Below are 27,468 nucleotides of genomic sequence, written 5' to 3' on the forward strand. Positions count from 1 at the left end.
GCTGAACTCGGGGTAAATAGACCATTAGTATTTCCTGGGCTAACAACACTCGTCCTGGCTTTGACAGATAACCTCAACAGACCTTAAACACCTACATTGTGTTAGGATAACATCACAAAACTTGGGAGAATGCCTTTCTGAAGACACACACTACGGTGAAGTAGGTTGTTGTTTATGCCAGTCATCAATTGCCTCAGACATTGAAGCTTCAGGCTGCTACAATATCCTAGCTAGCTCATTAGCAACATCGCTAGCTTTGTAGCATCAGCCAGCTTTCTAGCGGTGGCTAAACAGATCCGATCACAAACAGGCTGAATGTGAGTAACAGCTTGCTGACCTGGTACCCGGACACACACCCTGAACAAGAAGAGAGGGTAAGAGCACAGGACAACAGTTACTAACAAATGTATGACCTGTCTTAATGCGGGGGATAAAACAACATTGTTTATTATAGCTCTCATTGTAAGCTAATATAAATGTGATTATGGTCGTGTCAGCAGTTGAGGTTGATGGTGGTTTTATTTAGTCTAATTAATCAAATATATAAAATAAGCTATGTGTTTCAGTCGACCTCTTTGCCTCATGGTATTAGTATGACGTAATGTTTGTGTCCTCATCACTGATACCTGTATGTAGGATAGGTTATGCTGCACAAAGCAGGAAGAGACACACTACAGGAGCGAGTCTTTATACCTTAGCCTGTGAGCGTCCTGATGCCCCCCACCCACTCAGACATATGGGATTTGGGAGAGGGCTGATATTGAAAGAGAAAGTAACTGCAGCATGCCGCCGGACGGTGAGGCGTGGTGTGTCATGTGCCACCATGTGTTCCCTCCCCCTCTGCGGGTGGGGGGTGATTCAGGGTAGCAGATATTATGTTTAATACAATAAGAGATAAATCGTGTACTTTTACTCTGCTAAATTCATTGAATAGCTTTAGTTACTTTACAGATATAGATTAATGATAAACAATAGGATCAACACTTAAATAAATACTTTAGATACACATGGATTCCACCTTTACCAGATTTGATAACACTTTAATGATCAATAATTATAAAACATATATTATTCTGAAATGGACCAATCTGCACAATGACTACTTTTACTTTTCGTACTTTAAGTATATTTCGATGCCAAAAAGTTTCGTACTTTTACTTGAGTAACATTTTTAATACAGGACCTTTACTTGTAAAAAAATTGGTATTTCTACTTCTACATATGCAGATCTGAGTACATCTCCCACATCTGGGTAGGGCTCAGGATAAGCATCTCCTAAAACTACTGGTTGTTATGGGAAGCAGTTGAGTTAATACATTATACAAAATTCACAGAACCTTTTACATTTATATTTAATTTAATATGCTATTCCTTGCATACTTAATGTGAGTAACATCCTACTTTTATTTATTCTTAGCTTTAATTGGCCGTTCATGGTGTATATTAGAGAGATAATCTACAGATTCGTATCTTTCACTTTCAATATTATGTATATGTTTTACTTTTTAGTTCTGTTTTATTTTCTATTTTGAGATGTTCATTTTATATGTTTATGTTTGTTTATTATCTACTCTTTTTCATTTTCACATTATGTGCAATGCCTTGTTCACATGCTGCTGTGATGGAAACATATCCCAAATCGGGATCAATAAAGTAAATCTAGTCTAATCTAATTATGTAAAGGGAAGGCACACAGACAGAGAGACTCCAGAGGCCTCAACACTACACAGGCATTGGTATTTGAGCAAAGGTCTAATGAGGTGTGTATGAATATATAATAATCTGTAGTTTTTCTACAGGGATGGTGCAGCCCCAGCCTGATGGCCCGATGCAGTGGGACATGTCGGGAGAAGAGAGTGGCGGGACCCTGAGGGTTCCCCCGGAGCTGGCCTCCAATGAGGTGGTGACCAGGCTGCTGGGAGATAACCAGCAGCTAAGAGGTAGATGCATTTCCACTATTAAAAAAATATGTACCGATGGATGCAAATTATTCTTTTTGTTTTGTTTGTATTTATTTATCAGTGTACTTTCACCAGAACATTATTATTATTACTATTAATATGATAAGATTGTGTAATAGTTTTTTAATTCCATTATTTGTGTACCTTTTTAGTTGGATGCTTTTATTTATTTGTTGCCCTGCACTCCTGAAATTCTTGAGTAGTAGTTTGTAACTTTGTTTTGAAATTTAAAAAAATCAATTAATAACTAGCTTTTCTTATTTATATAATTACTATGTACTTTGTGGGGGAAACTTCTGTGTAGCAATGCAGGAGGAGCCACCAACTCAAAAGGAGGCAGGGGGAGAGCTGGAGCTTTGATGTCAAACACTGATGGGTTTATTGGGAGCTTCGGCCGGAGAATTCACAAAACAAGTCCAGAGTCAGAGGTCTGACTTCATGGTAGAGTTGCCACGTCAATTCTGAAGATCTCTACCCCAGACCCATGTATTTAGCTAGTTCAGAGAGAATAATCAACATTGTGCATAACAAGATAGAATGATAACACCTCTATCAGCTGACGCCAACAGGCAGGAACAGGGAGACAAAACACTGAGAGCACAGCAGCCAAGGTTACAGGTGCTTGTGCTCAGTCAGGGCAGTATGAACTGATACACTGGGTCAAAGTTATTGGCCTTGGAAAATATTTCCCTAACATACTTGATTAACAGCTCGTTGTATGGCATATCTCTCCTTTCCCCTCCCCCTGCTATCCTCCAGAGGCCCTGCAGCGGAGCAACCTGGCCCTCCGTCAGCGCTGTGAGGAGATGGAGGGATGGCAGCAGAGGACCAGAGGGGAGCGAGAGTTTCTCAGCTGTCGTTTCCAGGAGGCCAGGGCCCTTGTGGAGAGGCTGGCCCAGGAGAACCACTCCCTGCAGAGTCTGGTGAATGGGTCGGCCCCCTCCTCCACCCACTGCTGCAGCTCCAGCCAGACCGAGGAGCTGCAGGCGCGCCAGGCCTGGAGCAGGCCGCTGGACGGACCGCAGGTAGGCTCAGAGATTCTATTTCCTCATATTCATACTTGATTGATTATTCCATTACATCTGAGCAAACAAGTGTCATTGTTACACAGCTTCCATTGTTATTGTTATCTTTATAATCATTTGTTGGAATGTGTTAAACCTTTTTTATGTACACAAAAGTACGGTGGCCCTGAAGCCAAAACAACATTTCACTAAACACTACAGCATTTCAGAAAACACCACAGCATTAGGGATGGGAGCGATTAATCGAATATTCGAATATTCAAAATTATTCACGTATTCGAATATGAGTTATGAATATTTTTATACATTCTTTTTTTTTTTTTTGGGAGGGATGCTTAAGTTGATTACATATTATCAAATTGAATAATTAAATGTATATATATACGACAGTGCCATAGCTAAATGTGTTAGTTGACGTCTAAAGTTGTGTTTTTGCTCCGCTCACCGGTCCCTCACAGCGGGCAGAGCTGCAGGTGCTGATGTCTCTCTCTTGCGTCCGGTTATACTTCACTCACGTTTATGTCCAAATCCATCAGATTTAGCTTGTTCTAGCTAATGATATGGCTGCTGCCCCTCCCTACACGCAGATCACGCAGACTCAAACCTCATCCCAAATGTGGCGCAAATGCGCTCCGCAGCTGTTGCGAGGTTCCGGTGCTAACAGTTCATGAGCGTGTTCACCCGCCCCCTGTCAACACTCGCGACACATGAGTGGCCAGCCTAAACAACAATAAGCGCTGCTTGGCAACCGTGTGTGGCGGCAAAGTACAAAGACATTTTGACCGGAGAGATTTAGTTTTGCCGGTATTCAACATATTTTACCAGTCATAGTCCGGTAATTATTTACACTCTAAGAAGAGTCCTACACAACAGACATGGCGTCAAAAAGGAGTAATGTGTGGAAATATTTCGACCAGGTTAGTGAGTGCGGTGTAGAGGTCAAACTATGTCAAATTAAACTTATATATACATACTATACCTTGCTATACCCGCAACCTCCGTTCCAGCTGAGAGGGTCTTCTCTACAGCTTTTTCTGTTTCTAAACTTATTTGAACATGTATTTATTTATTTACAAAAGTTATTGAATTCTTTTTTTTCGATATGTACATTTCGGTTAACCGGTTAACCGTTTTTTGGAGGGTCGAATATTCTAATATACATTTGCTTTCAAATTCCCATCCCTACACAGCATTTCACAAAACACTTTAGCATTTCAGAAAACACCACAGCATTTCACAAAACACTTCAACATTTCAACTTTTACGGAAAGGGTATAGAGTGGCGAAGTCACCCCCATCTACTTCCGGTCCATGGGACCTTATTTCGGAAAAATAATGTATTGCAAGTCAATGGAGAGAGAAAACGTATCTTTCGATCCCGTTTGAATTTTGCCATGAATTACACATATGATGTTTGTCAATCTTAAAAAAATAATTTCCATGTCAAAAAAGTCACAGTTTGTCGTAAAACTGTTGAAATATAAGTATATGAAAAATACGCAACTAGAAAGACTACAAATCCCAGAGTCGCGTAAGTGATGTCACAATTGTTTTCCTCCACTAAGAGATAGCTAAGATCAGCGCCATATACAGTTGCAGGAAAAAGTATGTGCACCCTTTGGAACTACCTGGAGTTCTGATCTTCATCTAAGTCACAACAATAGACAAACACAGTCTGCTTAAGCTAAAACCACACAAACAATTATATGTTTTTATTGAACACACCATGTAAACATTCACAGTGCTGGGTGGAAAAAGTATGTGAACCCTTGGATTTAATAACTGGTTGACCCTCCTTTGGCAGCAATAACCTCAACCAAACGTTTCCTATAGTTGCATATCAGACCTGCACAACGGTCAGGAGGAATTTTGGACCATTCATCTTTACAAAACTGTTTCAGTTCAGCAATATTCTTGGGATGTCTGGTGTGAATCGCTCTCTTGAGGTCATGCCACAGCATCTCAATTGGGTTGAGGTCAGGACTCTGACTGGGCCACTCCAGAAGGCCTATTTTCTTCTGTTGAAGCCATTCTGTTGTTGATTTACTTCTGTGCTTTGGGTCGTCGTCCTGTTGCATCACCCATCTTCTGTTGAGCTTCAATTGGTGGGCAGATGGCCTTAAGTTCTCCAGCAAAATGTCTTGATAAACTTGAGAATTCATTTTTCCGTCGATGATGGCAATCTGTCCAGGCCCTGAGGCAGCAAAGCAGCCCAAAACCATGATGCTCCCTCCACCATACTTCACAGTTGGGATGAGGTTTTGATGTTGGTGTGCTGTGCCTTTTTTTCTCCACACATAGCGTTGTGTGTTCCTTCCAAACAAATCAACTTTGGTTTCATCTGTCCACAGAATATTTTGGAACATCCAGGTGCTCTTTTGCAAACTTCAAACATGCAACAATGTTTTTTCTGGACAGCAGTAGCTTCCTCCATTTTATGAACAACTTATGCAGAAATCCAGGTAATTCCAAAGGGTTCACATACTTTTTCTTGCAACTGTAGATATCAGGGTTGCTAACTCTCACGCATCATGGTGTGACACACCCTTTTTACATTACATTACATTGCATTTAGCTGACGCTTTTATCCAAAGCGACTTACAATAAGTGCATTCGACCAGGAAGATACAACCTTGAAGAAAACAGAATCATATAAGTACATCAGCTTTCACTCTCAATCTCACGCTCTCACGCTGCCCAAACTATTCTCACGCCAAAAACAAGAATACCGAAGACGAGAAACGGTTTTGAAAACTTTTGTCAGGTAGTGATCGTCTTCTCAATAGAACATCTTTGATAATGTCTTCTGGCCAATCAGAATCAAGATAACGGCGTGGTGTTGTGGCAGGAAATCCCGACGGAGAATACTTTTGCTGTAGTTGTACATCTCTATATACATCGATACAATCGAAATAAGACCCCATGGTTTGATGATTGATAGGTGTGTGGACTGTCTTTCATTTTGACACACAGAACAATAGGGGCTATCCACCCTTATCCACGATGTAAAGTAATTCACACAGCCTCTTCTCTCTGTGAGGAGCAGCAGGTTCAGCTTTCATAACAAAGTAACAAAAAACTAAAATGGCATTCATTTTTTTTAAATATGTCGTGTAGTAATAGATGTATTTATTTTTCTTCTCAGGAGAGTACCAGAATGTGTATTTTATGTTAATATTTCAAAAAATCTCCTGGGGGAGAATCCCCCCAGACCCCATTCATACAGTTCAATTTGGATTGAGACAGGGAAATAATCTAAACCTCACACGTGGCGTTTCACTGTCAAGGGGAGCATGTATGTAATTACATTGCAAATACTGATTTGAGCCCCACCACTGTATGGGTTAGCCCTACCATAGATTACCCAACAAAAATACTCTGGAGCCGCAACTGCCGACCCGTATTGCGCATGCGCAGATCTAAGATCCAGTAGAAATTATAAAAAAGTAAAAGTATGCTGCTTATTGTTCTACTATGCCAAGATAGAGTCAAAGAGTATATGAGAGTGAGAGTGCGTTAATTAATATATTTGGCAATTTGGAGTAAGTCTGTAGATTTGTTTGTGTGTGTGTGTTTCATGTATAGGCCTCTCACGATAATGCATTTTGTTGGATAATTTTTCAAGGAAATTATTGCGATAAACGATAATATAGTCGGCACCGTTGTATGACCATTTTAGACCACTGACATAATGATAATATATAATAATAATTCAAGTACATCCTTTCAAACTGCTAGTCACATCCTCATGTAAATGGCAATTTATCGAGTTCATTTTTATTTATCGTACGTTAAGTCAATTAATTGCGACAGGCACATAATAAAACAGTGGAAACAAACATGTGTTTGACTTTCATTAGTGAATGAAACTGTGTGCCCTTTATAGTCTGTGTACAATATTTTGTATTTGTATATAATAATAATAATAATAATGCATTTTATTTATGGGCGCCTTTCCAAGCTCTCAAGGACACCTTACAGAGCATAATTAAAAACGAGCAACAAAGAAGATCACAGAGTAATACAAGACTTAAAAACAAAGACTTAAAAACAACAATCAGTTTAGAAAAATTATTAAGATATTGAATATGCCAGTTTAAAAAGGTGTGTTTTCAGGCTGGAATTGAAGGTTGAGAGTGAGTCCATATTGCGGATGTCTTGTGGGAGAGAGTTCCAGAGACGGGGGGCAGAGTGACTGAAGGCTCTTGACCCCATGGTGGTCAGGCGGGCAGAAGGTACAGTGAGCTGGAAGGCAGAGGAGGATCGGAGGGCACGAGAGGGAGTGTAGGTGTGAAGGAGTTCAGAGAGATATGGAGGTGCAAGTGTGTGAAGGGCCTTGAAGGTGAGGAGCAACACTTTAAAATCTGTGCGGTATTTAACGGGGAGCCAATGGAGTTGTTAGAGAACCGAAGTGATATGATTAATGGAAGGAGTTCTGGTAATGATACGGGCGGCTGAGTTTTGGACCAGTTGGAGCTTACGCAGGGATTTGTGAGGAAGACCAGAGAGGATGGAGTTGCAATAATCAATACCGGATGTAACGAGGGTGTTGGTGAGGATGGCGGTGCTGTTGGGTGTAAGTGATGGGCGGAGGCGGTTAATATTGCGTTGGTGGAAGTAGGCAGATCGAGTGATGTTGTTGATGTGAGCTTCAAATGATAAGGATGAAAACCAGACTCTTAACTTGGGGGGAGGGTGGGACTGTGGAATTGTCAATAGTGAGGAAGAATTTGTCAGTTTTGGCCAGAGTGGACTTGGAGCCAACTAAGAGAAACTCAGTTTTATCACTGTTTAGTTTTAAAAAGTTGCAGGAGAACCAGGATTTGATTTCCAGTAAGCAGTCGGAAAGGGCAGTGGGGGGGAGAGTGGAAGTGGGTTTGGTGGAGAAATAGAGCTGGGTGTCATCCACGTAGCAGTGAAATTCAAAAACTCCAGTTCCACTGTTATGCTCATGACACACAGCTCTACCTCTCAACAAAATCAATTTCTCCAACAACACACTCCCAGCTCAGCACCTGCCTCACTGACATTACAATTTGGATGCAAACATTTTTTTCTAAAACTTAACTGTGACAAATCGGAACTTATAATCATTGGCCCAAACTCACTTACCCGCTCAACCCAAGATTTTTCTCTTACCATCGATGGCTCCATTGTCAACCCCTCCACTCACATCCGTAACCTTGGCATCATCCTCGACCCCACCCTCACTTTCCTCCCTCACGTTAACCAGGTTACAAAAAACGCATTCTTCCATTTAAAGAACATCGCCCGCATTAGACCCTCCCTCTCATCGACCGCTGCTGAAACTCTGATCCATGCCTTTATAACATCCCGACTGGATTACTGCAACAGCTTACTTTTTGGATCACCTGCATTCATACTAAAAAAACTTCAATATGTCCAAAACTCAGCTGCCCGCTTGTTCACCTCCACCCGACGCTCCGAGCACATCACCCCTATCCTCCATGACCTCCACTGGCTCCCCATCAAACACCGCATTAACTTTAAAATATTACTTTTCACTTTCAAAGCCCTCAACAACCTTGCCCCCCCCTACCTGTGTGACCTCATCCAACGACAAACCCCCACCCGTCGCCTCAGGTCTGCTGAAGCTAACCTACTGCAGCCCATCAGGACAATGCTCCGGACCTGGGGTGACAGGGCCTTCGCAGCAGCCTCCCCCACACTCTGGAACTCCCTCCCCAGCCACGTCAGATCCGCCAACACTCTCACATCATTCAAACAATCCTTCAAAACTAACCTTTTCACTCTTGCCTTCAACTCCTAATCAACTATCCCCTTGCCCTTATTCCTCCTAGCTTAGCAATTTCTACTTTTGTCGTAATTTTGTTTTACTTGCTTGTAAGCGCTTTGAGCACCGGGAAAAGCGCTTTATAAATGTAATGTATTATTATTATTATTATTATTATTATTATTAAATTGGATTGCGTATTTTCTGAAGATATGGCCCAGAGGTGGAAGGTAGATGATAAATAGGAGGGCGCCCAAGACAGAACCCTGAGGAACACCAGTGAAGACTGGATGGGACTGTGATTTGAAGTGTTTGAGTTGGACAAAGTGAGTACGGCCGGAGAGGAAAGATCTAAACCAGGTGAGGGATGTGCCAGTGATACCAATGGAAGATAATCTGTCAAGGAGGATGTGGTGTGAGATTGTGTCAAAGGCTGCAGTCAGGTCAAGGAGGATGAGTATGGATAAGAGCCCAGAGTCAGCTGCTACCAGGAGATCGTTTGTGATTTTAACCATGGCCGTCTCTGTACTGTGTAAGGAGCGGAAACCAGACTGAAATTCTTCAAAAAGATTATTGTTGTTCAGATGAGTGTGGACTTGGGCTGCAACAGTTTTTTCGAGTATCTTGGAGAGAAATGGTAAATTAGAGATTGAGATATATATATATATATATATATATATATGCTAAGGTCCCGCTGCTGACACAATAGCAGTCATTTTGTGTGCATATGTGTAATTAAACCCATGATATCAAAATCTCACTCCAGCCAGGTACCCAAAGTTGGCAACCCTGAGATATAATCTATCTATATGGCGCTGGCTAAGATAAGATAACTTTAACAAGATGCCTGTGTGCTTAGTACCAGGTTGTTATCATACCAGCAATGGGTCTTGCTCGTTCTTTCGCTTCCCGTCTGATGAAAGGACCAGGAGTGGCTGGATCAAGTTAGCTACCTGGCTAGTAGCTAGCACGTTAGTTAGCATTACAGCCTTTTCATTTTTATTAGCCTTAATATGAAGTAACATTAAGTAACCCAAAATGGTAAACAGTAAGAGTCGTAGTCATATTTCGTGAACCCTGTGAAGAGTACTGTCACCGGTGTGATCATTCTATAATACACAATTTAAGCCCGGGGAGAAATGCTAACGCTAGCATCGGCGATCGCCGATCTTTTCTACTTCATGCTATCTGCACAAATGGTTGACATTAAACATTAAAAAGACCAGGCAGTTCAGAGAGAATGGCTGGCTGGCTGGCTGGCTGGCTGGCTGGCTGGCTGGCTGGCTGGCTGGCTGGCTGGCTGGCTGGCTGGCTGGCTGGCTGGCTGGCAGGCAGGCAGGCAGGCAGGCAGGCAGGCAGGCAGGCAGCTTTGCATGACATTCTTCTGGACGTGTTTCATTGTGGTGATAGTGAGGGTAGTCAATCGTTTTGTTGACAAGACAGTAGTGACGGCCATCTTGGTGACGTGTGTTGTTGTGCGAGACCAGAGAAGTAGTTCATTGAGCGGTTCACACAAACAAATGTGTTACTTCACAGTTTTATGACACAATTTTTTTTTTTTTACTTGCAACATTTTCTTTTAAATTGACAAACATCATATGTGTAATTCGTGGCACAATTCAAACGGGATCGAAAGATAATCTTTCTCTCTCCATTGACTTCAATACATAATTTTTTCGAAATAAGGTCTCATGGAGGTCCACCGGAAGGGGAGGGAATTCGCCACTCTATTCCTTTAGAACACTTCTTATTTGTGATTGGACAGAGCCAGCCAGAGAAGCACTGCTGTGATTGGTTGTTTTAGCTGCCAGTCAAGAAATGACGCTTCGTGATTGGTCAGTACCCAACAGCGCCACTTATTTCCTGTATGGTACTTTTCAGCTGTTTCTGGACAAATTATAAACTGAGTTGGAAAGAATGGAAGAAGAGATGGAAATCTTAAGGGAATATTTTAACAGCGGATATACATATGATGTTATCCTCGACATGCTGTCAACCCATCACCACATCAACATGTCCCAAAACATCACATTAGCACACAGAGCTCACAGTTCCTCATATCTGTTCAGAAACTGGACCAAAGTTAAACATGAACAAAACACAGACTGTCTGTGTCATGGTGAATACAGTCGCTGCTTTATTTATGTCTGTATGACGTTGTTGTAAGTTTTGATGGAGCAGCTACAGGTTAGTTTAGTCTGATTGATCCGATCTCCATTCAGAAAACACGCATTTTAAAAGGTTTTTCGCCTGCCGTCTTGTCTGCACTTGTCAAAGCATCAATTCATGGTTTTTACTAACCGGTATCAGTATGTTGTTACTTCGGCATCATTTTGAAACGTATTACAATTAAATCACGGTAAAATATGTTCATTTTGTTGTAGTTGGTATTTACCATAGTATTTACATAAAGATAAGCCCCGAATATTCGCATCACTCTAATCGCTCGAGTTTCACCGCGGCTGTCAGCTGTTTTTACTCCTGTCATTCAAACAGGATGCGCTGGAGAGGGGGCGGGGCTTATATCCATGCAAATTAGTGATGGGCATTTTGAATCCTTTCGGGGACACAAATCTTTTGATTCAGTTCACTTTAAAGATTCGTTCACTGATTCGTTCACCGGTTCGCGAACGACTTCTGGTGATTTGCACGTTCGCGAACGATTCGTCTTTGTACTTAATTCGTTCAGTGAGTCTTCACTACTGCCAAAGTCTCTACAAGAAGTTTGCTGGCGTAAAATGTATGATATTAAAACACATTTTACACCTCACCTTTTGCCCCATGAATTATGCTCTGGGAATAGGCTACATATTATTTAAGAAATATAATTGACCATTGTTAAATCTCATACATTTGTGCCTGACTAAACAATGTATTACAGCAGGCTAGCACGTTATACTTTCAAACCCATGCACGTACTATGTGGCCTAACTTAAATCCCAAAGCATTAAACTCTATTTGGCCAAGTTCAAAGTGAATAAAAAAATATATCCTCAACATCGGTGACGATTTATTCTCATTCTATATACCCATCTATGTTTACCTTTAGCTAGCGGCTAAGCTAGTGGGACGCTACGGAGCCCAGCTATCCGCCCTCTCAAGCTTTTAGGACCGACAGGGGGAGGAGAATACAACACTGTGTGCATTTATCGCTAAGCTAGCGGCTAAGCTAGCTGGACGCTACGGTTCAGGTATCTGTCCTCTGAAGCTTTTAGGGCCGACAAGGGGAGGAGAATGTCCCGCTAACGCTGTGTGTGTGTGTATCACATTAGCTAGACCCTCCAGAAAAACGCGATTCTGCGATCGCAGAATTTACCGCATAATCAGCAAAATGGCGCAGATTTTTAAAAAGGCCGCATATTTATCAAAAGGCTCCATAATCCCCGCATTTTTCCACACAAAGTTGAGAAAAAAAAAAGATAACTCGTCTTGATGTGACGTCATCAACTCGCGCATCACAGAATGTAAACAACACTGTATAGAGTGAACGTGTGGAGCTCACACGATAGAGAAAACACCAAGATGAACAAATCTAATCCATCTCATTTACCGACAAACATTTCTACTAAAGACCGGGCAAAAAGTGGGGGGAAACTATTCTGCACCCCGTGCAACTGTGTGTTGGAGCATAAGAGAAAATCGACGGTGACGACCCACTTTGATTCATTCAAACATTCGAAAATGCTTTCTGCTGTTGCGGACAAGAAAGCCAAACGACTCACGCTCACCGAGACATCAACCTCCAAAACCCTTTCGAGGGCTACAAGAAACGAAGTGAGTAGCCTACAAGATTGAAGCTGGTCAGATAACGAACGAGTAAATGAAAACAGAATGAGGCGGAGAAGTGTGTGTGTGTGGGGGGGGGTGTGTGTGTGTGTGTGTGTGTGTGTGTGTGAGATTAAAATAGCCCAATTGCTTTTACTATAAATAAACATTGAATGTGTTTAATTGAATAGTAAAGGGGTTTAACGTTAGTGGCAGGTTGTGTGTGAGAGAGAATAAATAAGACGGCTCAATATTTAATTTTTTTTAAATTATTTTTCCCCGCATATTTAGCATATTTCGCAACTTTCCGCATATTTCGCAACTTCCCGCAATTTCACCGCATAAAATCAAATAAAAACTCTGCATACTTAATCGCATAATCAAGGATTTTAGCCCGCATAATCAAGTAATTTAGCCCGCATAATCAAGGATTTTTTCCCGCGTTTTTCTGGAGGGTCTAATTAGCGGGACGCTATGGAGCTCTGGTATCCGCCCTCTGAAGCTTTTAGGGCCGACAGGTGGAGGAGAATACAACGCTTCGTGTATTTATCGCTAAGCTAGCGGCTAAGCTAGCTGGACGCTACGGTTCAGGTATCCGTCCTCTGAGGCATTTATGGAGGACAGGTTGAGGAGGATGTCCCGCTTCTGTGTGTGTTTGTAACGGAGCTCAGATGAGAGTGCTCTGATTACAGTTTTAATCCTCTGTCAAACTGCATGTTTTCTGCCATATTTGATGAGAGATAAAATGATTTTCTGCCACAGGAGTTTGACAGAGAATAACTGAAAAAGGTACGCAGTAAAATAACTTCATAGTAGCCTACTTGTGGTAGAAGTCCAACTAGTACTGAGTCCAACAGTAAAGTACTTCATTGTATTTGTGGTAGTTGTCTAACTGAGTCCAACTCTGTGTAGATGGAACATCCAGTATTTCGGAGGGGCCCTAACGGGACCCTCCTCTTGAAAGAAAGGGATGTAAGATAAAAGAACTGTAGGAAACAGTTCTGAACTGTTTCCGCCAGTTCTTTAAGTTCGTCGTTCGCAAACAGCTTCTCTTTAGCTTTTGGCGGAAGGCGGCGACTCAAACAAACAAATCGTTTTGTGGGAAGAATCAGTTCATCTCGTTCACTTCAAAGATTCGTTCAAAAAGAACGAATCGTTCGCGAACGACCCATCACTAATGCAAATACTATGGTAGATACCAACTACAACAAAATGAACATATTTGACCGTGATTTAATTGTAATACACGTTTCAAAATGATGCCGAAGTAACAACATACTGATACCGGTTAGTAAAAACCATGAATTAATGCTTTGAGAAGTCTGCAGACAGACGGCAGGCGAAAAACCTTTTAAAATGTGTGAGGCCGGTTGGATGTAGGGATGTCCCGATCACCTTTTTTTGCTCCCGATCCGATTCCGATCATTTGATTTTGACAATTTGCCGATACCGATTTTTCCCGATCCGATCTTTATTCAATGCATGTCCATGTAATGTCCAAAATAAAAGTTATTCTGTGTTAATAAATCGCTTCATCACTTTCCACTGTTTCATTTGACATATCAACATCAATGATTCTTTCCATAAATACCCCCCAAATAACATGAAATGTGTGCCACTTTCCCGTGTTATTCCGCTCCGGTAGCGAAAAGCTTGCCAGCCATTAACCCAGCTGTGTGACGTCACACGTGGCAAACACCAGCCTCGTCTGGATTGTTTGTTTTGTATCCTTCCGCTATTTTCGCTCAACATATGTGTAACCGGACCTCGCTAAACTTTTTTTATCTAACAATTCATGATGGGGAAGCGATGTGTAGTTGTGAGCTGTGAATGTTTCCTGATTGCTATAAACATTGATCATGGGTGCTGGAAGATTGTGCACAAAACTCGGGTCAGAATTAAGTTACTACAGGTGTTATGCCAGCTTGAGCTAAATGTCACCACAGTACAGTGAACTTGCCTAGTGACTGAAATATATAAAAGTTGAAGTGAAATAAGTAAGGCCAAAAATGAATTACGTCTGAATATCTTTATTATTTTTACCACTTTTAATTATTTGTGGGCTCGCACATATACCAAAATAGACTAATGTACACTGCAATAAAGATAAAATGTTACAAGTGAAAAATTAACAAAAGAACCCTTTTTTATTTATCAAACAGTAAATTAATACAATCTTACAAATTTGTGATTTGGAAAATGTTGTTATATTTACATGTTTCTTTGGAAAAATAATATTGTAAATGATGTACTTTGTAAATTATTTACATCATGCGAAACCATTTTAACCAGTTCAGCTGCATGACTTATGTCAAATTACAGATTTGGCCATTGAAATCCCTGATAGCGGCCTCCCGGCTCAGGGTAAGTCTTCCGTATCTCGGTTACAGCACATGCAGGCAGCGGGACTCTGATTTTTGGGCCGAGTAGGCCTACACCCCAGCACCAACGTACAAACTGTCGATAAGCTGTATATCGATACTTCCTAATGAAAAAAAAGTATACAGATTATAAATATATTTGGAGAAAAATAAAATGTTATGTAGTAGCCTACTATTATGTAGCAATTGTTACAAATTGGCTTATAACATGATATTTGTATTTTACTTGTACAAAATAAATATGAGGTTATACATGACTGCTTGACAGAATCATAGACCTCTTATATATTTCCTCACATGTGTAGTTGTTTCTTTTCTCAAGCATACATTGAACTTGCATACACAGAAAAAATAAAAGCCAAGCTGTTTTTGACTGCTTGAAAGAGTTTAATGGTATCTTTAAAAGTGTCCCATATCTGTAGCGACTAAAAGTATTATATGAAAGCAAAGCTGCAATAGGCAGTTGGGTCAATCAATATTTACTTACTGGTGTAGTGGGCCATCAACTGCTCTGTGTTGTTGTTTGTATTGAAGATACGCTATTTTCAGTGTCCAAACACTGAGACAGCCTTCTCTAAAGCCTGGGTGGCTAATAATGCACCTTGGTTTCTCGTCGGTGTCTTCTATCTGGCAGAGTCCTGCACGGGTCTGATTTTCAAGACCCGCTCCCGCCCCGCACCCGTGACGTGCAGTACCGAACCCGCCCCGCTACCCGCACATATTGCCAATTAGTCCCGCAACCCGACCCGACCCGCCGGCACATGATCCGCAACCCGACCCGAACCCGCATATATAAGCAGTGACAACGTGCAATTATTAACACACGCAGTTGCATATTTGGCTCAAAAAGCCTGGGATGTTGTTTATTTTCTCCATCTAGGATGACACCAAAAGCCTCCCAGACGTTGGATTTTGCTCTTGAAGAAGAGTTATTGAAAATGCTGTATTCTCCGCTAGAGAGCTTCACCTCAGCCATTCAGAATGTGGTGCGCTCAGCAGCAGATAGATGCACTGCAGAGGTTATGATTATGCTCGGTACCGCGGAGGAGAGGTCTGAGGATTTAAACATTAAACTAAATTATTATTGTTTAAATATATTTATTATGCAACACCCGCAACCGGACCCGCATCATCTTTGTTTTACCCAGAAGCGAACCCGGAAAAAAGCGTTTGAAAAAATACCACCCGCAAATCACCTTTTTTGCGGGTCACCCGTCGGGTACCCGCGGATACCCGACCCGATGCAGGACTCTGCTATCTGGTCAGTAGGTTGCAAACTGTCTATTTGTTCCATCACCTGCCAGATCTCTCTGCAGCATACACATTCATCTGCAGTGGGCATGCTTTCACAGCATTGACATGTACACCTGAATATTGTACATAACATTAAAAAACAAAACAATATCTGCCGGACGTGTGAGGAACAGATGACAAATTAAGATCGACATTTAGTGCAGGTCAAACTAAATAAAACAGAATTTACCATTCAGTATTGCCGACTCGAGTCTCGCCGGCTGCGGAATCCGCTTCTCTTTCACAAGTTTCTGCCTCGTTGTTCGATTGCTGGGCAGGAGGCTCGTATTTATAAGGCAAAATGCCTTGAAGTGAAAGGCTAGCTGGTTCACTCTCTACTTCTGTAACTGAATCCAGATAACCCACTGAATCTGAGCTTGAATGATCGCTGTCGCTGTCTGAAGTTATCGCGTTGCTTGCCATTTGGACTGATTTGATCAAATGGCAATGTTTGCCACGTGTGACGTCACCGCTCGTTCGGGAGTGATCGGGGGCGTACTCGGCAAACTTCGGAACCAACATCGGTTTTTAACGTATATGTCATTTAATTATGACGAAACTTTAAACATTTTTATTTATTTTTATTCTGGTGATATCTAAACTGCATGTTAAAAAACACCTGTGTTAGATGCATTACATGGCCTTTAAGAGAAAAAAAAGAAAAAAAGCATTCAAGTTGTCCCTTAAGGTTATTTTTTTATTTAAATTGGATATTCTATCCAACATGGATATAGCTTCTTTCTTTCACAGCAGCATTGGATCAGTTCAGTTGTGCAGCATTGGATCAAAACTAAAATAAAGCGTTCAGTACTCGTTAGGTTACTGCTACTATTAGACACTGCGCCCACTCTGTTGCCAGATTTGAGAGAAATAAGCAACCAGGTCTATGAAAACAAGCCCCAAAGAAGCAACACATACATGATGTTCTGTAATTTGAAACCAAAACTAAGGCCTCAGGATGACTTTAAGACTTGAACATGGTCATTTTTGTTTTGTAACATTGAATAAAAAAAATAAAAAAAAGTATTTATAATTTTTTTTTTTAAATCCCGATCCCCGATTTTTTTTCTCCCTATTCCGATCTTTTGAAAATCACGTGATCGGCTCCGATCCCCGATCACGTGATCGGATCGGGACATCTCTAGTTGGATGTGCTGCCAAATTCTCTGAAACGCCTTTGATGGCTTATGGTAGAGAAATTAACATTCAATTGAAGAGCAACAGCTCTGGTGGACATTCCTGCAGTCAGCATGCCAATTGAACGCTTCCTCAAAACTCCAGAAATCCGTGACATTGTGCTGTGTGATAAAACTACACATTTTAGAGTGGCCTTTTATTGTGACCAGATTTAACAGAGAACGCTTGTGACACAGGGATCTTATTTTTTGTTTTCAACTAATAAGCATCCTGCCAGAATGAGCAACAACTCTCTAGTATGCTTATTTACTTATACATTCATGCAGTGAAGACGTTTTTTGTAGGCCAACCTGGTGGTTTACATTGCAAGGGCTCCCTCAACAAAAAGCAATGGTATTTTTCCATTGGATTTCGTCTTATTGAAGAAAATTAGATCTGTGGACAGACAAACATTTATGACACTTACAGGTTTTGTTCAGATAAATAATCTCAACATATTGACACCACTTTTTAATGTTTGAAGTGTAGATACAACCACCAGAAGTTAAAAAGCTAACGTGATGCTATAAAGAATCTACATCAGGGTCACATGACTTCATGTCTCCATCGCTAAGCTAAAAGTGGCTAATGTTGTGACGACGTTAATGTAGGCAACAAACAGAAAACAAATTTGAAAAAACATTGACTTTGAGACTCTTCTGGAAGTGGTAAAATAGGACTCAATCCTGGAGCACTCTTGAGATGCTCCTCTTTTTAATTGTCTCCTGTGAATTTGGAACCATTAGGCGCTTTCACACCAAGTACTTTGCCGTACTTAGTTCCCAGTACTTAGTTCATCAGAACTAAAGAGTTCTGAAGAGCCGATCGCGTTCACTCCCGAATAATTCCCTGGGGGAGGATAGGCAAATGAAAACGCTGACATCACTTCTTCTTCTTCTGCTTTGGGTTTACTGGCAGGCCGCAAACAACTTCACGGCGTGTACTGCCACCCGAAGTTCCCGGCCGGAAGTCCCCGGAGTTGGGGACTGGCTTCAGTAGAAGCTGCTGGGACTCCCAGCAGCTTCTACTGAAGCCTTCCGAGTAAATCGCCAGAACGCCGACACCTCCTCATCTCCACCGCTCCCATGTTTTTTTTTGTGCTGCCATAAGTTAGTCTCTCTCCGTTGGTGTGCTGGGCTAATGCTAATGCTAATAATGCTAATGCCAGCAAATACAATGGCGGCTCCGCTTCACAAAACTTTTCAGAGTTTTACGGGGCGTGGTTTGCAATTCGCCCGGCCAAACAGAAATTGGAACTTTTTTCTACCCAGGAAAGTACCTGCTCTCTAGCAGGGACTGGAAAGGGGGGAAAAGTTCTCATGAACTAAGTTCTCTTTTTGGTGTGAACGCAAAATCCCAGGAAATATCGGAACTAAAAGGGAGAAGTACTCCGGTGTGAAAGTGCCTAATGTTTTCAATGGTGGAAGAAGTACTCATACCTATAATTATATATCATAGTTTAATAATTTGTTAATTTACATTTTGTAATAGCTAATAACCTGAATCTATAAAATAACTAGTAACAAATGTTGTCTGACAAATGTAATGGAGTCAAACGTAAAATATTGGCTTCCAAATTGTAGTGGAGTAGAAGTATTAACTAGCATAAAATAAAAATACTCAATTAAAGTAAAATACAAGTGCCTCAAAAAGTACAATACTTGTACTTCACTACATTACTCCACTGCTTGTTTCAGACACTTGATCAGCATGAGAAGAAGCAAGTGGAAGAGACAGATCAGAACACACAGACCATGCCGCCTCGCAGCCTGGTAGGAGTTCTGTCTGTTGTTTGATGGAGTTTTGATTGAGTTTGTGTATCTTCATCTAACTAGTATATCCATGTGTGTCTAGGGCGATGCGAGTGTGCATAGCTCCTTGAGTAGCGCCCTCCCCTCTCCCTCCTCCTCCCTTTCAGAGGTATGGGGGGAGAAAGTGGGTATGAAAGATGGCCAGGTGAGCATGCTCACTGCATCCCCCCCCCCCCCCATCCTGCCTGACAACCTGATGCCCCATGTGTCTTTTATCAAAGTCACTGGACAATATAGATCTGTAGGTCGCAATGTATTTTACTTATATTTCCAAGCAGGAGCATCTGATTGAATGCTAGTCGGACTCCAGAAATGCCTCCCCTTTAAATCTAATCAAACGAGTGATTCCTCTTTTAAATCCCTCTCCGTCTCCTCACTTTTTGTTCTCTCACATCTTGGTGTAGTTCCACATTTTGCTTGGTGTGAGTCCTGCAGCCCAGGGGAAAGAGTTCTGTCTCTGTCCATTCCCTCCTGTTACCTCCCCTATCTCCCTGCACCCTCTCATCCCCCGTTCATTCACTTCCTGTCTCTCTCCGCAGCCTGTGGAAGGTTCAAACGATTTCCTCCAGTTGCTGAAGAGCCACAAAGAGAAACTCGAGGAAGGGATGAGAGATCTGAAGAGGAAGAATGAAGAGCTGGAGAGGGAGAGGGAGGAGGGGGAGAAAGAGAGAGAGCGCATGCGGCGCTGCTTTGACCAGATGCGGAACAAACTGGCCCAGCCACAGGTAACACAGTCATCCAATCACAGGCCTTATACACAGGATCCAGAAGTTCAGATGTAAGGGTAGACATGAGAAAGTACAGCAATAACTAGAAAGTGCAGATCTCCTTCATCTGTGTCTGAATGTATACTGACCCAAAATCTAAATGTTTTTTCACTTTGAAATCATCTATAGTTGCAAAATATGTAATGTTGAGGAAAGACATTATTTATTTTGCTAAAACTATAGAAAAAGTCACACTAGTCTCCACTGTTCCAGCAATGACTAACTCTGGTTGGAAAGGAATACTCTCCTAATGCGCTGAGATAGGTTTAAAAACAAGCTGCAGGCTCACACTGCTCATCCCCACTTTTTCCATCTTTGGCTGCTGAGGAGACAGGGGGGCTTGCATTTATTGAAAGCAGACTTTTATTATTTTAAAAGATCAAAGAAGTTTAAAAAAGGAACAGCTGATGTACAAATTCGTTTTTGTAGTTTCCTTAGCTGTAAGCCAAACACTGAGGAAGCGTCCGGTTAAGAGAAGTGAGCACAGAGACAGGCTGGACACTGCAGACAGTGAACAGGTTGTAATGCATCGCTCTGGGAATTGCGCCCTGTCAATCTCCATCCAATAGAAATGCATGTTTTTGTCACTGACAGGATCAGATGGTTATTTTAGTGTTTGACAAGGAATAACTGTGTCTCGCTCTTTGTGAAGTCTTGTTCCTAAATCTCTTGAGATGCGAAGTCAGTGAGAGTTGGTTCAGTGTTTGTTGTTTTGGACATCAGAAAGCGTAGTTTTAAATACATCCTGAGGGAAAGCTGTGCATAGATCAGACATTCAGCTGTCTGTGAATGTCTCTATGCCTAATACAGTGGTGCAGTGTTGATGTCTTTCGTAGGCCGACCCAGAAGTTACATCAAGGGCTCCCTTGACAAAAAGCAATGGCATTTTCCATTGGATTTTGGAATATTGCACAAAATAATCTCTGGGGCAAACACACATTTATGATACCTATGCATTATCAGCAGGATTATCTTCACTAACACTGCTTTGTGATTTTTTTAAAGGTTAAATTTAACCACTTTCTAGATATGTTATGGACACTGACATAAGAAATATCAGAATCAGAATCTGGTTTATTGCCAATTAGGTTTACACATACAAGGAATTTGCATTAGTATGAACGGTGCAAACAAAGTCACAGAAAGAGGAATGGGTTGTAGAAAAGGAACAAAATTGTTCTATTATAAAAACGATTTAAAGACTATTATAAGAAATAAAGACAATATTTACACAAAATATAAATTCACAAAAGACTACATCAAGGTACAGTAAAAATATCACAAATATTATAGTTTAAAGTTTTAAAAGTGTATGTGTAGGAGCCAAAATGCTTTTTTGGCCATTGTTTATTGTTTCTATTAAATCCTCATTTGTTTACACCACAATTATTCACTTCCGGCATTAACACCTGGGTGTGTTTAAGGTATTTAGTCCAGCTGTTGTGTTTTGGGTTAGTGTGGAAGGAGAATGGGGGTGATACCTTTTGTTGATCGGATGGTTCTACTCTGGTTATTGTTGTTTTTCTTTCTTATTTAAACATTCTGAAATGTAAACTCATGACGGACTGCTGGGAGCTAGTCACAATGATTAGCCAAGTTTAGCCTCTTCTGCGACATCATTTATTGAAAGTTTTGTCGCTACAGTGTATGTAAATTAAATGTAATTTTGTGTTAAAGTTTTGTGTGAATGTTTTACAGGCAGTCAACGTTTCTGACGAGGCTGCCCAACATCGCTCTGAGGCACAGCACTCCTCTGACTGGTAAGAGACATTTCTCTTCCTGGTACAAAATACTGAATTGTATTGTGTGAAACTAACAACACTAAAGTGAATTTCTGTGTTAACCGAGTCGTCATGAGCCTCTTTTGGGCTGGGTGCTGTTTAATTAGTCTAACTGTACTGTATATGTGCAGGAAACAGCATGCCTTTTTTGTTTCTGCATTTCTTCTGCTTAATACAAGGCTGATGTTGAGATGTCTTCCTCCTCCTTCCTCTCTCTGTTCCTTTCTCCAGCTCTAGCCTGGCTAAACTCACAGAGCAGCTTCAGGCCACACAGGGCAGGTGAGCCACAGCTCTGTGTGGCTTTTTTCACTGTGTGCATGCTGCCCCTGAATGCCCTGTGTGTCTGTGCTCACTTTGTCATGAACGTTCGTTTACTTTTCTGTCGTGTTCTATTATATACCAGTGGTTCCCAGCCGGGGTTACAGGGGTGCTTGAGGGGATTGCAGGATGTCTGTAGAAAGATTAGGGATTGCAATTTATTTCCACACCAAAAGAAAATGTAGCCTGTTGATCGTGGTCTAGTTCAGCCTCCACGAGTAACAGTTCCTGCCGGGTTAGTGTTGATTGTAACACCACTTCAGTCAGGGTGACCAGGTGCCAACCATGGATGTATAATAAGAACTGGATACAGCGTTGGAGGCGGGGTCTCGTTCTTTCCTATGAGAGCTGCTCATTGGCGCATGAGGAAAAAATGGCCCAACTTTTGAGAGAGCGAAACGTCACAGATTACCCAGCATGCCTAACTGTCAGAGCAGAAGAACCCGTGTATGCGCTCACAGAGCATGCGCCCCTTAAGCCCCGCCCTCCGAGCTCCCACTCTCGGCTCAGTAGAATGAATGGAGACAGTAAATAAATCTAGATTCGGCTTTTAGTCCATTTTACAACTTTAAGGACCGAATGATTCTAATAAGGGCTATTAAATAGTTCATACTGGGTAATTTGTTCCAGCGCACTTCCTGGGGGCTTGGTGCCAACAAGCCGCATGTGGAACAAAGAGTGTGTTTGTGCAGGTCATCGTGGAACATGTTACTGCGATGCTAAGAGGTCGTTTGGATTTCGATAAGGTGAATTCCACCCTAAAAAATTCAGATTTCTAATATTACTTAAAACGCTTCACTATAAGTTGATGTCCACATGATATAGTCTGGAGCTGGAGAAAAAAACTCCCAAGTCTTACAAAAACTCTGTGGGAGTCGCCCTCCACCGGCTACACCCATAAGTAAATACATTTCTAGACTTTCTTTATCAACTGACATCTGACACAGCCAATGGTAATAGCCATCTTTTGCTTTCTGAACAGCCATTGGATAAAAGCCAAGTTTCGACTGTCTGGGTGACTTTCAGTTAAATGTGTGACATCTCAATTTGTGGGAAGTTATCATGACAAATGATAACAATGCCGAGCAGTCCCGCGCAAAGTGGGACACCTTGAAGTTCATGTTCACGCTGAAGTGCTGCGCATAGCAACGAGCTAACATTAGCTGCAAATTTACTGTAAGAATAGATGCATGGTTAGGCAACAATAAACGTACAGATACCAGTCGCGTCGCTGCAGAACCGGGTTTAGGGGAGCCCTGTAAAAAGAAAATATATATAGGGAAATACTTTTCTCAGGGATTTACTTGTACATCTGATGATCCACCACGGCCAAAAGTCCTGGCAAATAATTCTATGAAGTCAGTCTATCTGCGGAGAACCAAACACGCCGGGAAAGTCTGTCAAAAGTCGGGTTGAATATGATTCCAAAGGGTTTAATACAAGACCAAATGCTGGGGAATAATCACAGATAAGTGACAGGGTAGTTATAGAATGGCGACCAGCTCAAGGGGGACACAAAAAGAGTTAGGAACCGCTGTTATACATTTCAACAATTTATCATTCCATCATTGATGGACGGATTCGCATTGTCTTCATATCTGCACTTCCTGTCTTCTCATAAAGGGTTAACAGTAGCATTTTTTAACTTCCCTTCCCATCATCTGGCAAAACAAATTGGACATAAAATAATTTAAAGTATGTTTTACTAAAATAATTTTAGTGATATATTTATTTGAAATGACTGAAAAATTCCTTTTCTGTCCTCATTGTATTGAACAAGGCATGACTTTAGTGCACATTCAGATATTTATACTTGACATTATCATACCAAATTCAACTGTCATTTGATTTTCACAATGGCTGAAACTGATGTGAAGCGTCCCCCCCCTGCACAGCCCCCTTGTTAGTTATTTAAATATAAAAAGATACAGGAGGTTTTCTGTAAAATCATAGCATCAGTTATTTGATATGTGTGGTTCCTTGTAATGCTATGCAGTAAGTGGTGGAGTGTAATTTGAATACATGTATTTACTGCAATTAAATACAGTTATGAATATTTATCCTTTAAACTTCTACTCTACTGCAGATGGTTTTTACAACATTTTGAATACATAATGTATAATTGTTTGCATTGTGTAAGGTAAAATTACCCAACAGAATAAAAAGGAGTTACAATTAGCTCCTCAACAAACTACAACCTTAAAATACACCTTCTATGTTAATGCAACAATATAAAAAGTGCATGTTTTGCAGGACAGGCACTTTTATTTGTAACATTTTTGTTGCTAATACCTCCATACTGAAAAAAACCGATTGGACTTTTGACTATTTTCACAGTGTAGTATTGCTACTTTGACTTTATGAAATGATCCTAACACTTCTTCCACCACTGCACAGAATTACCATTGATTAGTGAATCATTCATAAGTATTTGAATAATTAGCCAGGGACAGTTGTCAATAAACAACTTGCTGCATCTTCTTAAGTCATTGTTATTGTGTAAATATAATTAAATACATTTGTGAGTATTGTGAAAACTCTTTAATAATTGCAACTTTAATATAAGATCAATCGTTAGCCCAACTATAATTATACATACAGTATGTGTGTATATATCAATTGACATGACAATATGTGCTACTGTTTTAGTGATGAGCGTGTTGTGTCTGCAGGTACCGTGATTTGGAGGAGAAGCTGGATTACCTGCAGAAGAGTTCAGCTCAGCGGGACCGAACTGAAGCTCTGCTCAAACAGAAGGACAAGGACTGCGCTCAGGTCCGGACTGTGAACACTTCTCCTGCTACTAAAGTTACAGATGGTGGCAGCATTTAAAGACTCTAAACTTAAATACATTGTTTTCACAGCTGGCCAAGGACTGCGAGGCTCTGAAATCTCAAGCCACATCCCTGTTAGGAGAACTGAACGAGAGACAGAGCTGCCTGGAGAAGAGCGAGCATGAACGCAAAATACTGGATGAAAAGTATGTGATAGCATTAATACAGAGACGCTGTGTTGTATAACGACATATTATAACAATTGTAGGTTTAAAACAAATGATGTGGATGGAGGTTATAGTAAAACATAAAACAACTGTATACATGTACATGTAGAAGAACAATTATTTGTCAATTATTATTATTATCATACAATTTAGAGAATATCTTATTTCTTTGAAATCAAGTCACAAAAAAAACGTCCTGACTTTGTTTGGCAAGGTTTTTAGCAGTTAAGAAATGCTCATTATGTTAGGAGTGATTAAGCTGAGGTGATTGGTCTTGAGCATTATGCAACACAATGAACAGATAAAGTGTGTTCCAACATGTTCCAAACTGCTAACTTCCACGTTAACAACTTCCTGTGGAATTCCTTGGTTACTGTCTGTGTTGTAAAATGCCAATTATTTGACTGAGTCAAGACCAGATGTGGTTTAGCAGATTGTAGGCGGGGCTTAATGAAAACGATGGTGTGGATGTTATGGGTCCAATGGGAAGAATGCTGGAGGATGCAGGGAAGAGTATTATTAGTATTTGTGTTTTCAAGGGTCAGGGAATGTTGGCTTGATTGGCACAACACAACACTGTATCCAGTTGTCTCACACATCCATGAAGTGCGTGTGTTCTGATGCATGTGTTCTCTCTCTGAGTGCAGGCTGTGCAGTAAGATGAAGGCGTTGCAGGTGGCCGAGCGGGAGCAGGAGCAGCAGAGGAAGCAGCATCACGTAGCCATGGACAAGCTGCTGCTGCAGACCCAGAGCCTGGAGACCGCCCTGAAGACAGAGAGACATGTGGTCACAGAGGAGAAGTGGGTTACACACACGCACATGCACACGCACACACACACACACACACACACACACACACACACACACACACACACACACACACACACACACACACACACACACACACACACACACACACACACACACACACACACACACACACACACACACACACATATTCCGCATTGTGATGATGTTTAGACAGATTTATCCCAAAGAGGGAAATATTTACAAGGGCTGCACAAGTCATCAAAATTGCAATATAGACTAACACAATGAGTGAAGTAGTGCAGAGCAGTCCTGACCTACAAATGGTGTTCTACAGACTTCATAAAAAAATCCTTTTATAATACAGATCCTATAAAAAAAAATCACTCCATGATCAGTTAATTGTATGTTTTATTAATAATGTAAATGGTTTTTCATTCCCTCTAAAATCGGCCATCATATTGCATTTACAAAATAGTGTTAATAATTTGAATTGTTTATTTTTTCCAAATCATGTGCCCCCAATATTTATTGTCCATTAATTAGAAAAACTGTTTTATCTTCTGCTCACAAATATTGAAAATACATATTTTCCGGACCAACACAATACAGTTGTAATGTTCAATTATCATTCTATCATTGTGAGGTCTCCCTCAAATTTGAAATGAACACTTCTGGGTTTCTTTCAAAGTTATTCGACACTGTTACCAGCCGGTTGCACTGCCGACATGTAATGCAATAATGTGTGTAAAAGTTATGTTTCCTTTTTTTCCTCTTAGGAAAAAACTGACACAATTGCAGCATGCCTACACGTGTCTTTTTAGAGACTATGATACCAAACTGAAGAGTGAGGTAAAACACATTTAAACTGCTCTTCACCTTTTAATGCATGCTATGAAGCTCATGTATTGTTGTGTTAACATTTTTGTGTGTATGTGTGTGTGTGTGTGTGTCACAGGGAGGAGATCTGTGCAGCCGGCTGGAGGAGGCGGAGCGGGCGCTGGCCCTGAAGCAGGACCTCATAGATAAACTGAAGGAGGAGGTGGAGCAGCAGAAAGGCTCTCTGGAGACCGTGCCCGTCCTCACTGCACAGGTACATCATACGGAACATCTCACTTCCATGCAATACTTAACATTATAGGAGTCATTAACAGCTTTCTGATTTAAGATGGAAATATCTAACAGATATATTGTTTTCTTGGACCGAAGCTGAGGACAGCAGAATGACTGTAGTCAATTATTGACACCCTATTTTTTCTTGAGTTACAGCATTATTAATGAAATATAATTTTTTAGAAGAGATAAGATATTTATGTAATCTAATATTTATATTATTATGTTTTGATATCGGGCACCTTCTTTGTGAATGAATGACATCAGTCTCCACCTGTGGGGGGGCAGGCTTTAAAGGAGAGGTGTCATGGCCATTTCCACTGATCATAATTCCATTGTTGAGGTATACTAAAATAGAAAAATACTGTGCAATTTTCCAAACTCACATTGGTTTCGCATACAGCATCTCTGTAAACCAGAGGTGCCCAGTAGGTCGACCGCGGGGGCAATGCTGGTAGATCGCGAGTCATTCTTAAAAAAAAAAAAATCCAGCTCCGTTAAAATAGACAAAACAGGTTTTGATCCCTCCTCCCTTGGCCTCCCTGCCACTTAA

At 41.1% G+C, this 27,468-nt stretch overlaps 1 protein-coding gene across 5 annotated transcripts; it reads left to right on the forward strand.

Moving 5' to 3' along the window:
• ikbkg (inhibitor of nuclear factor kappa B kinase regulatory subunit gamma) lies at positions 1–27,468 on the forward strand. Of its 5 annotated transcripts, XM_079676781.1 has the most exons (13): positions 1–374; positions 1,800–1,940; positions 2,721–2,986; positions 19,054–19,128; positions 19,211–19,312; positions 19,707–19,892; positions 21,633–21,694; positions 21,947–21,994; positions 24,706–24,808; positions 24,898–25,013; positions 25,682–25,834; positions 26,582–26,654; positions 26,761–27,468. In XM_079676781.1, the coding sequence occupies exons 2-13, from the start codon at positions 1,802–1,804 to the stop codon at positions 26,941–26,943; spliced, it is 1,506 nt and encodes a 501-aa protein (XP_079532907.1). In that variant the 5' UTR covers positions 1–374; positions 1,800–1,801; the 3' UTR covers positions 26,944–27,468. The 5 variants fall into 5 exon arrangements, with proteins under 5 accessions (XP_079532907.1, XP_079532909.1, XP_079532908.1 ...); XM_079676783.1 differs by lacking the exon at positions 19,211–19,312; XM_079676782.1 differs by lacking the exon at positions 21,947–21,994 and having other exon boundaries at positions 2–374.

Source organism: Notothenia rossii (genome assembly GCF_949606895.1).
Source record: "Notothenia rossii genome assembly, chromosome: 4".
Classification (NCBI taxonomy): Eukaryota; Metazoa; Chordata; class Actinopteri; order Perciformes; family Nototheniidae; genus Notothenia; species Notothenia rossii.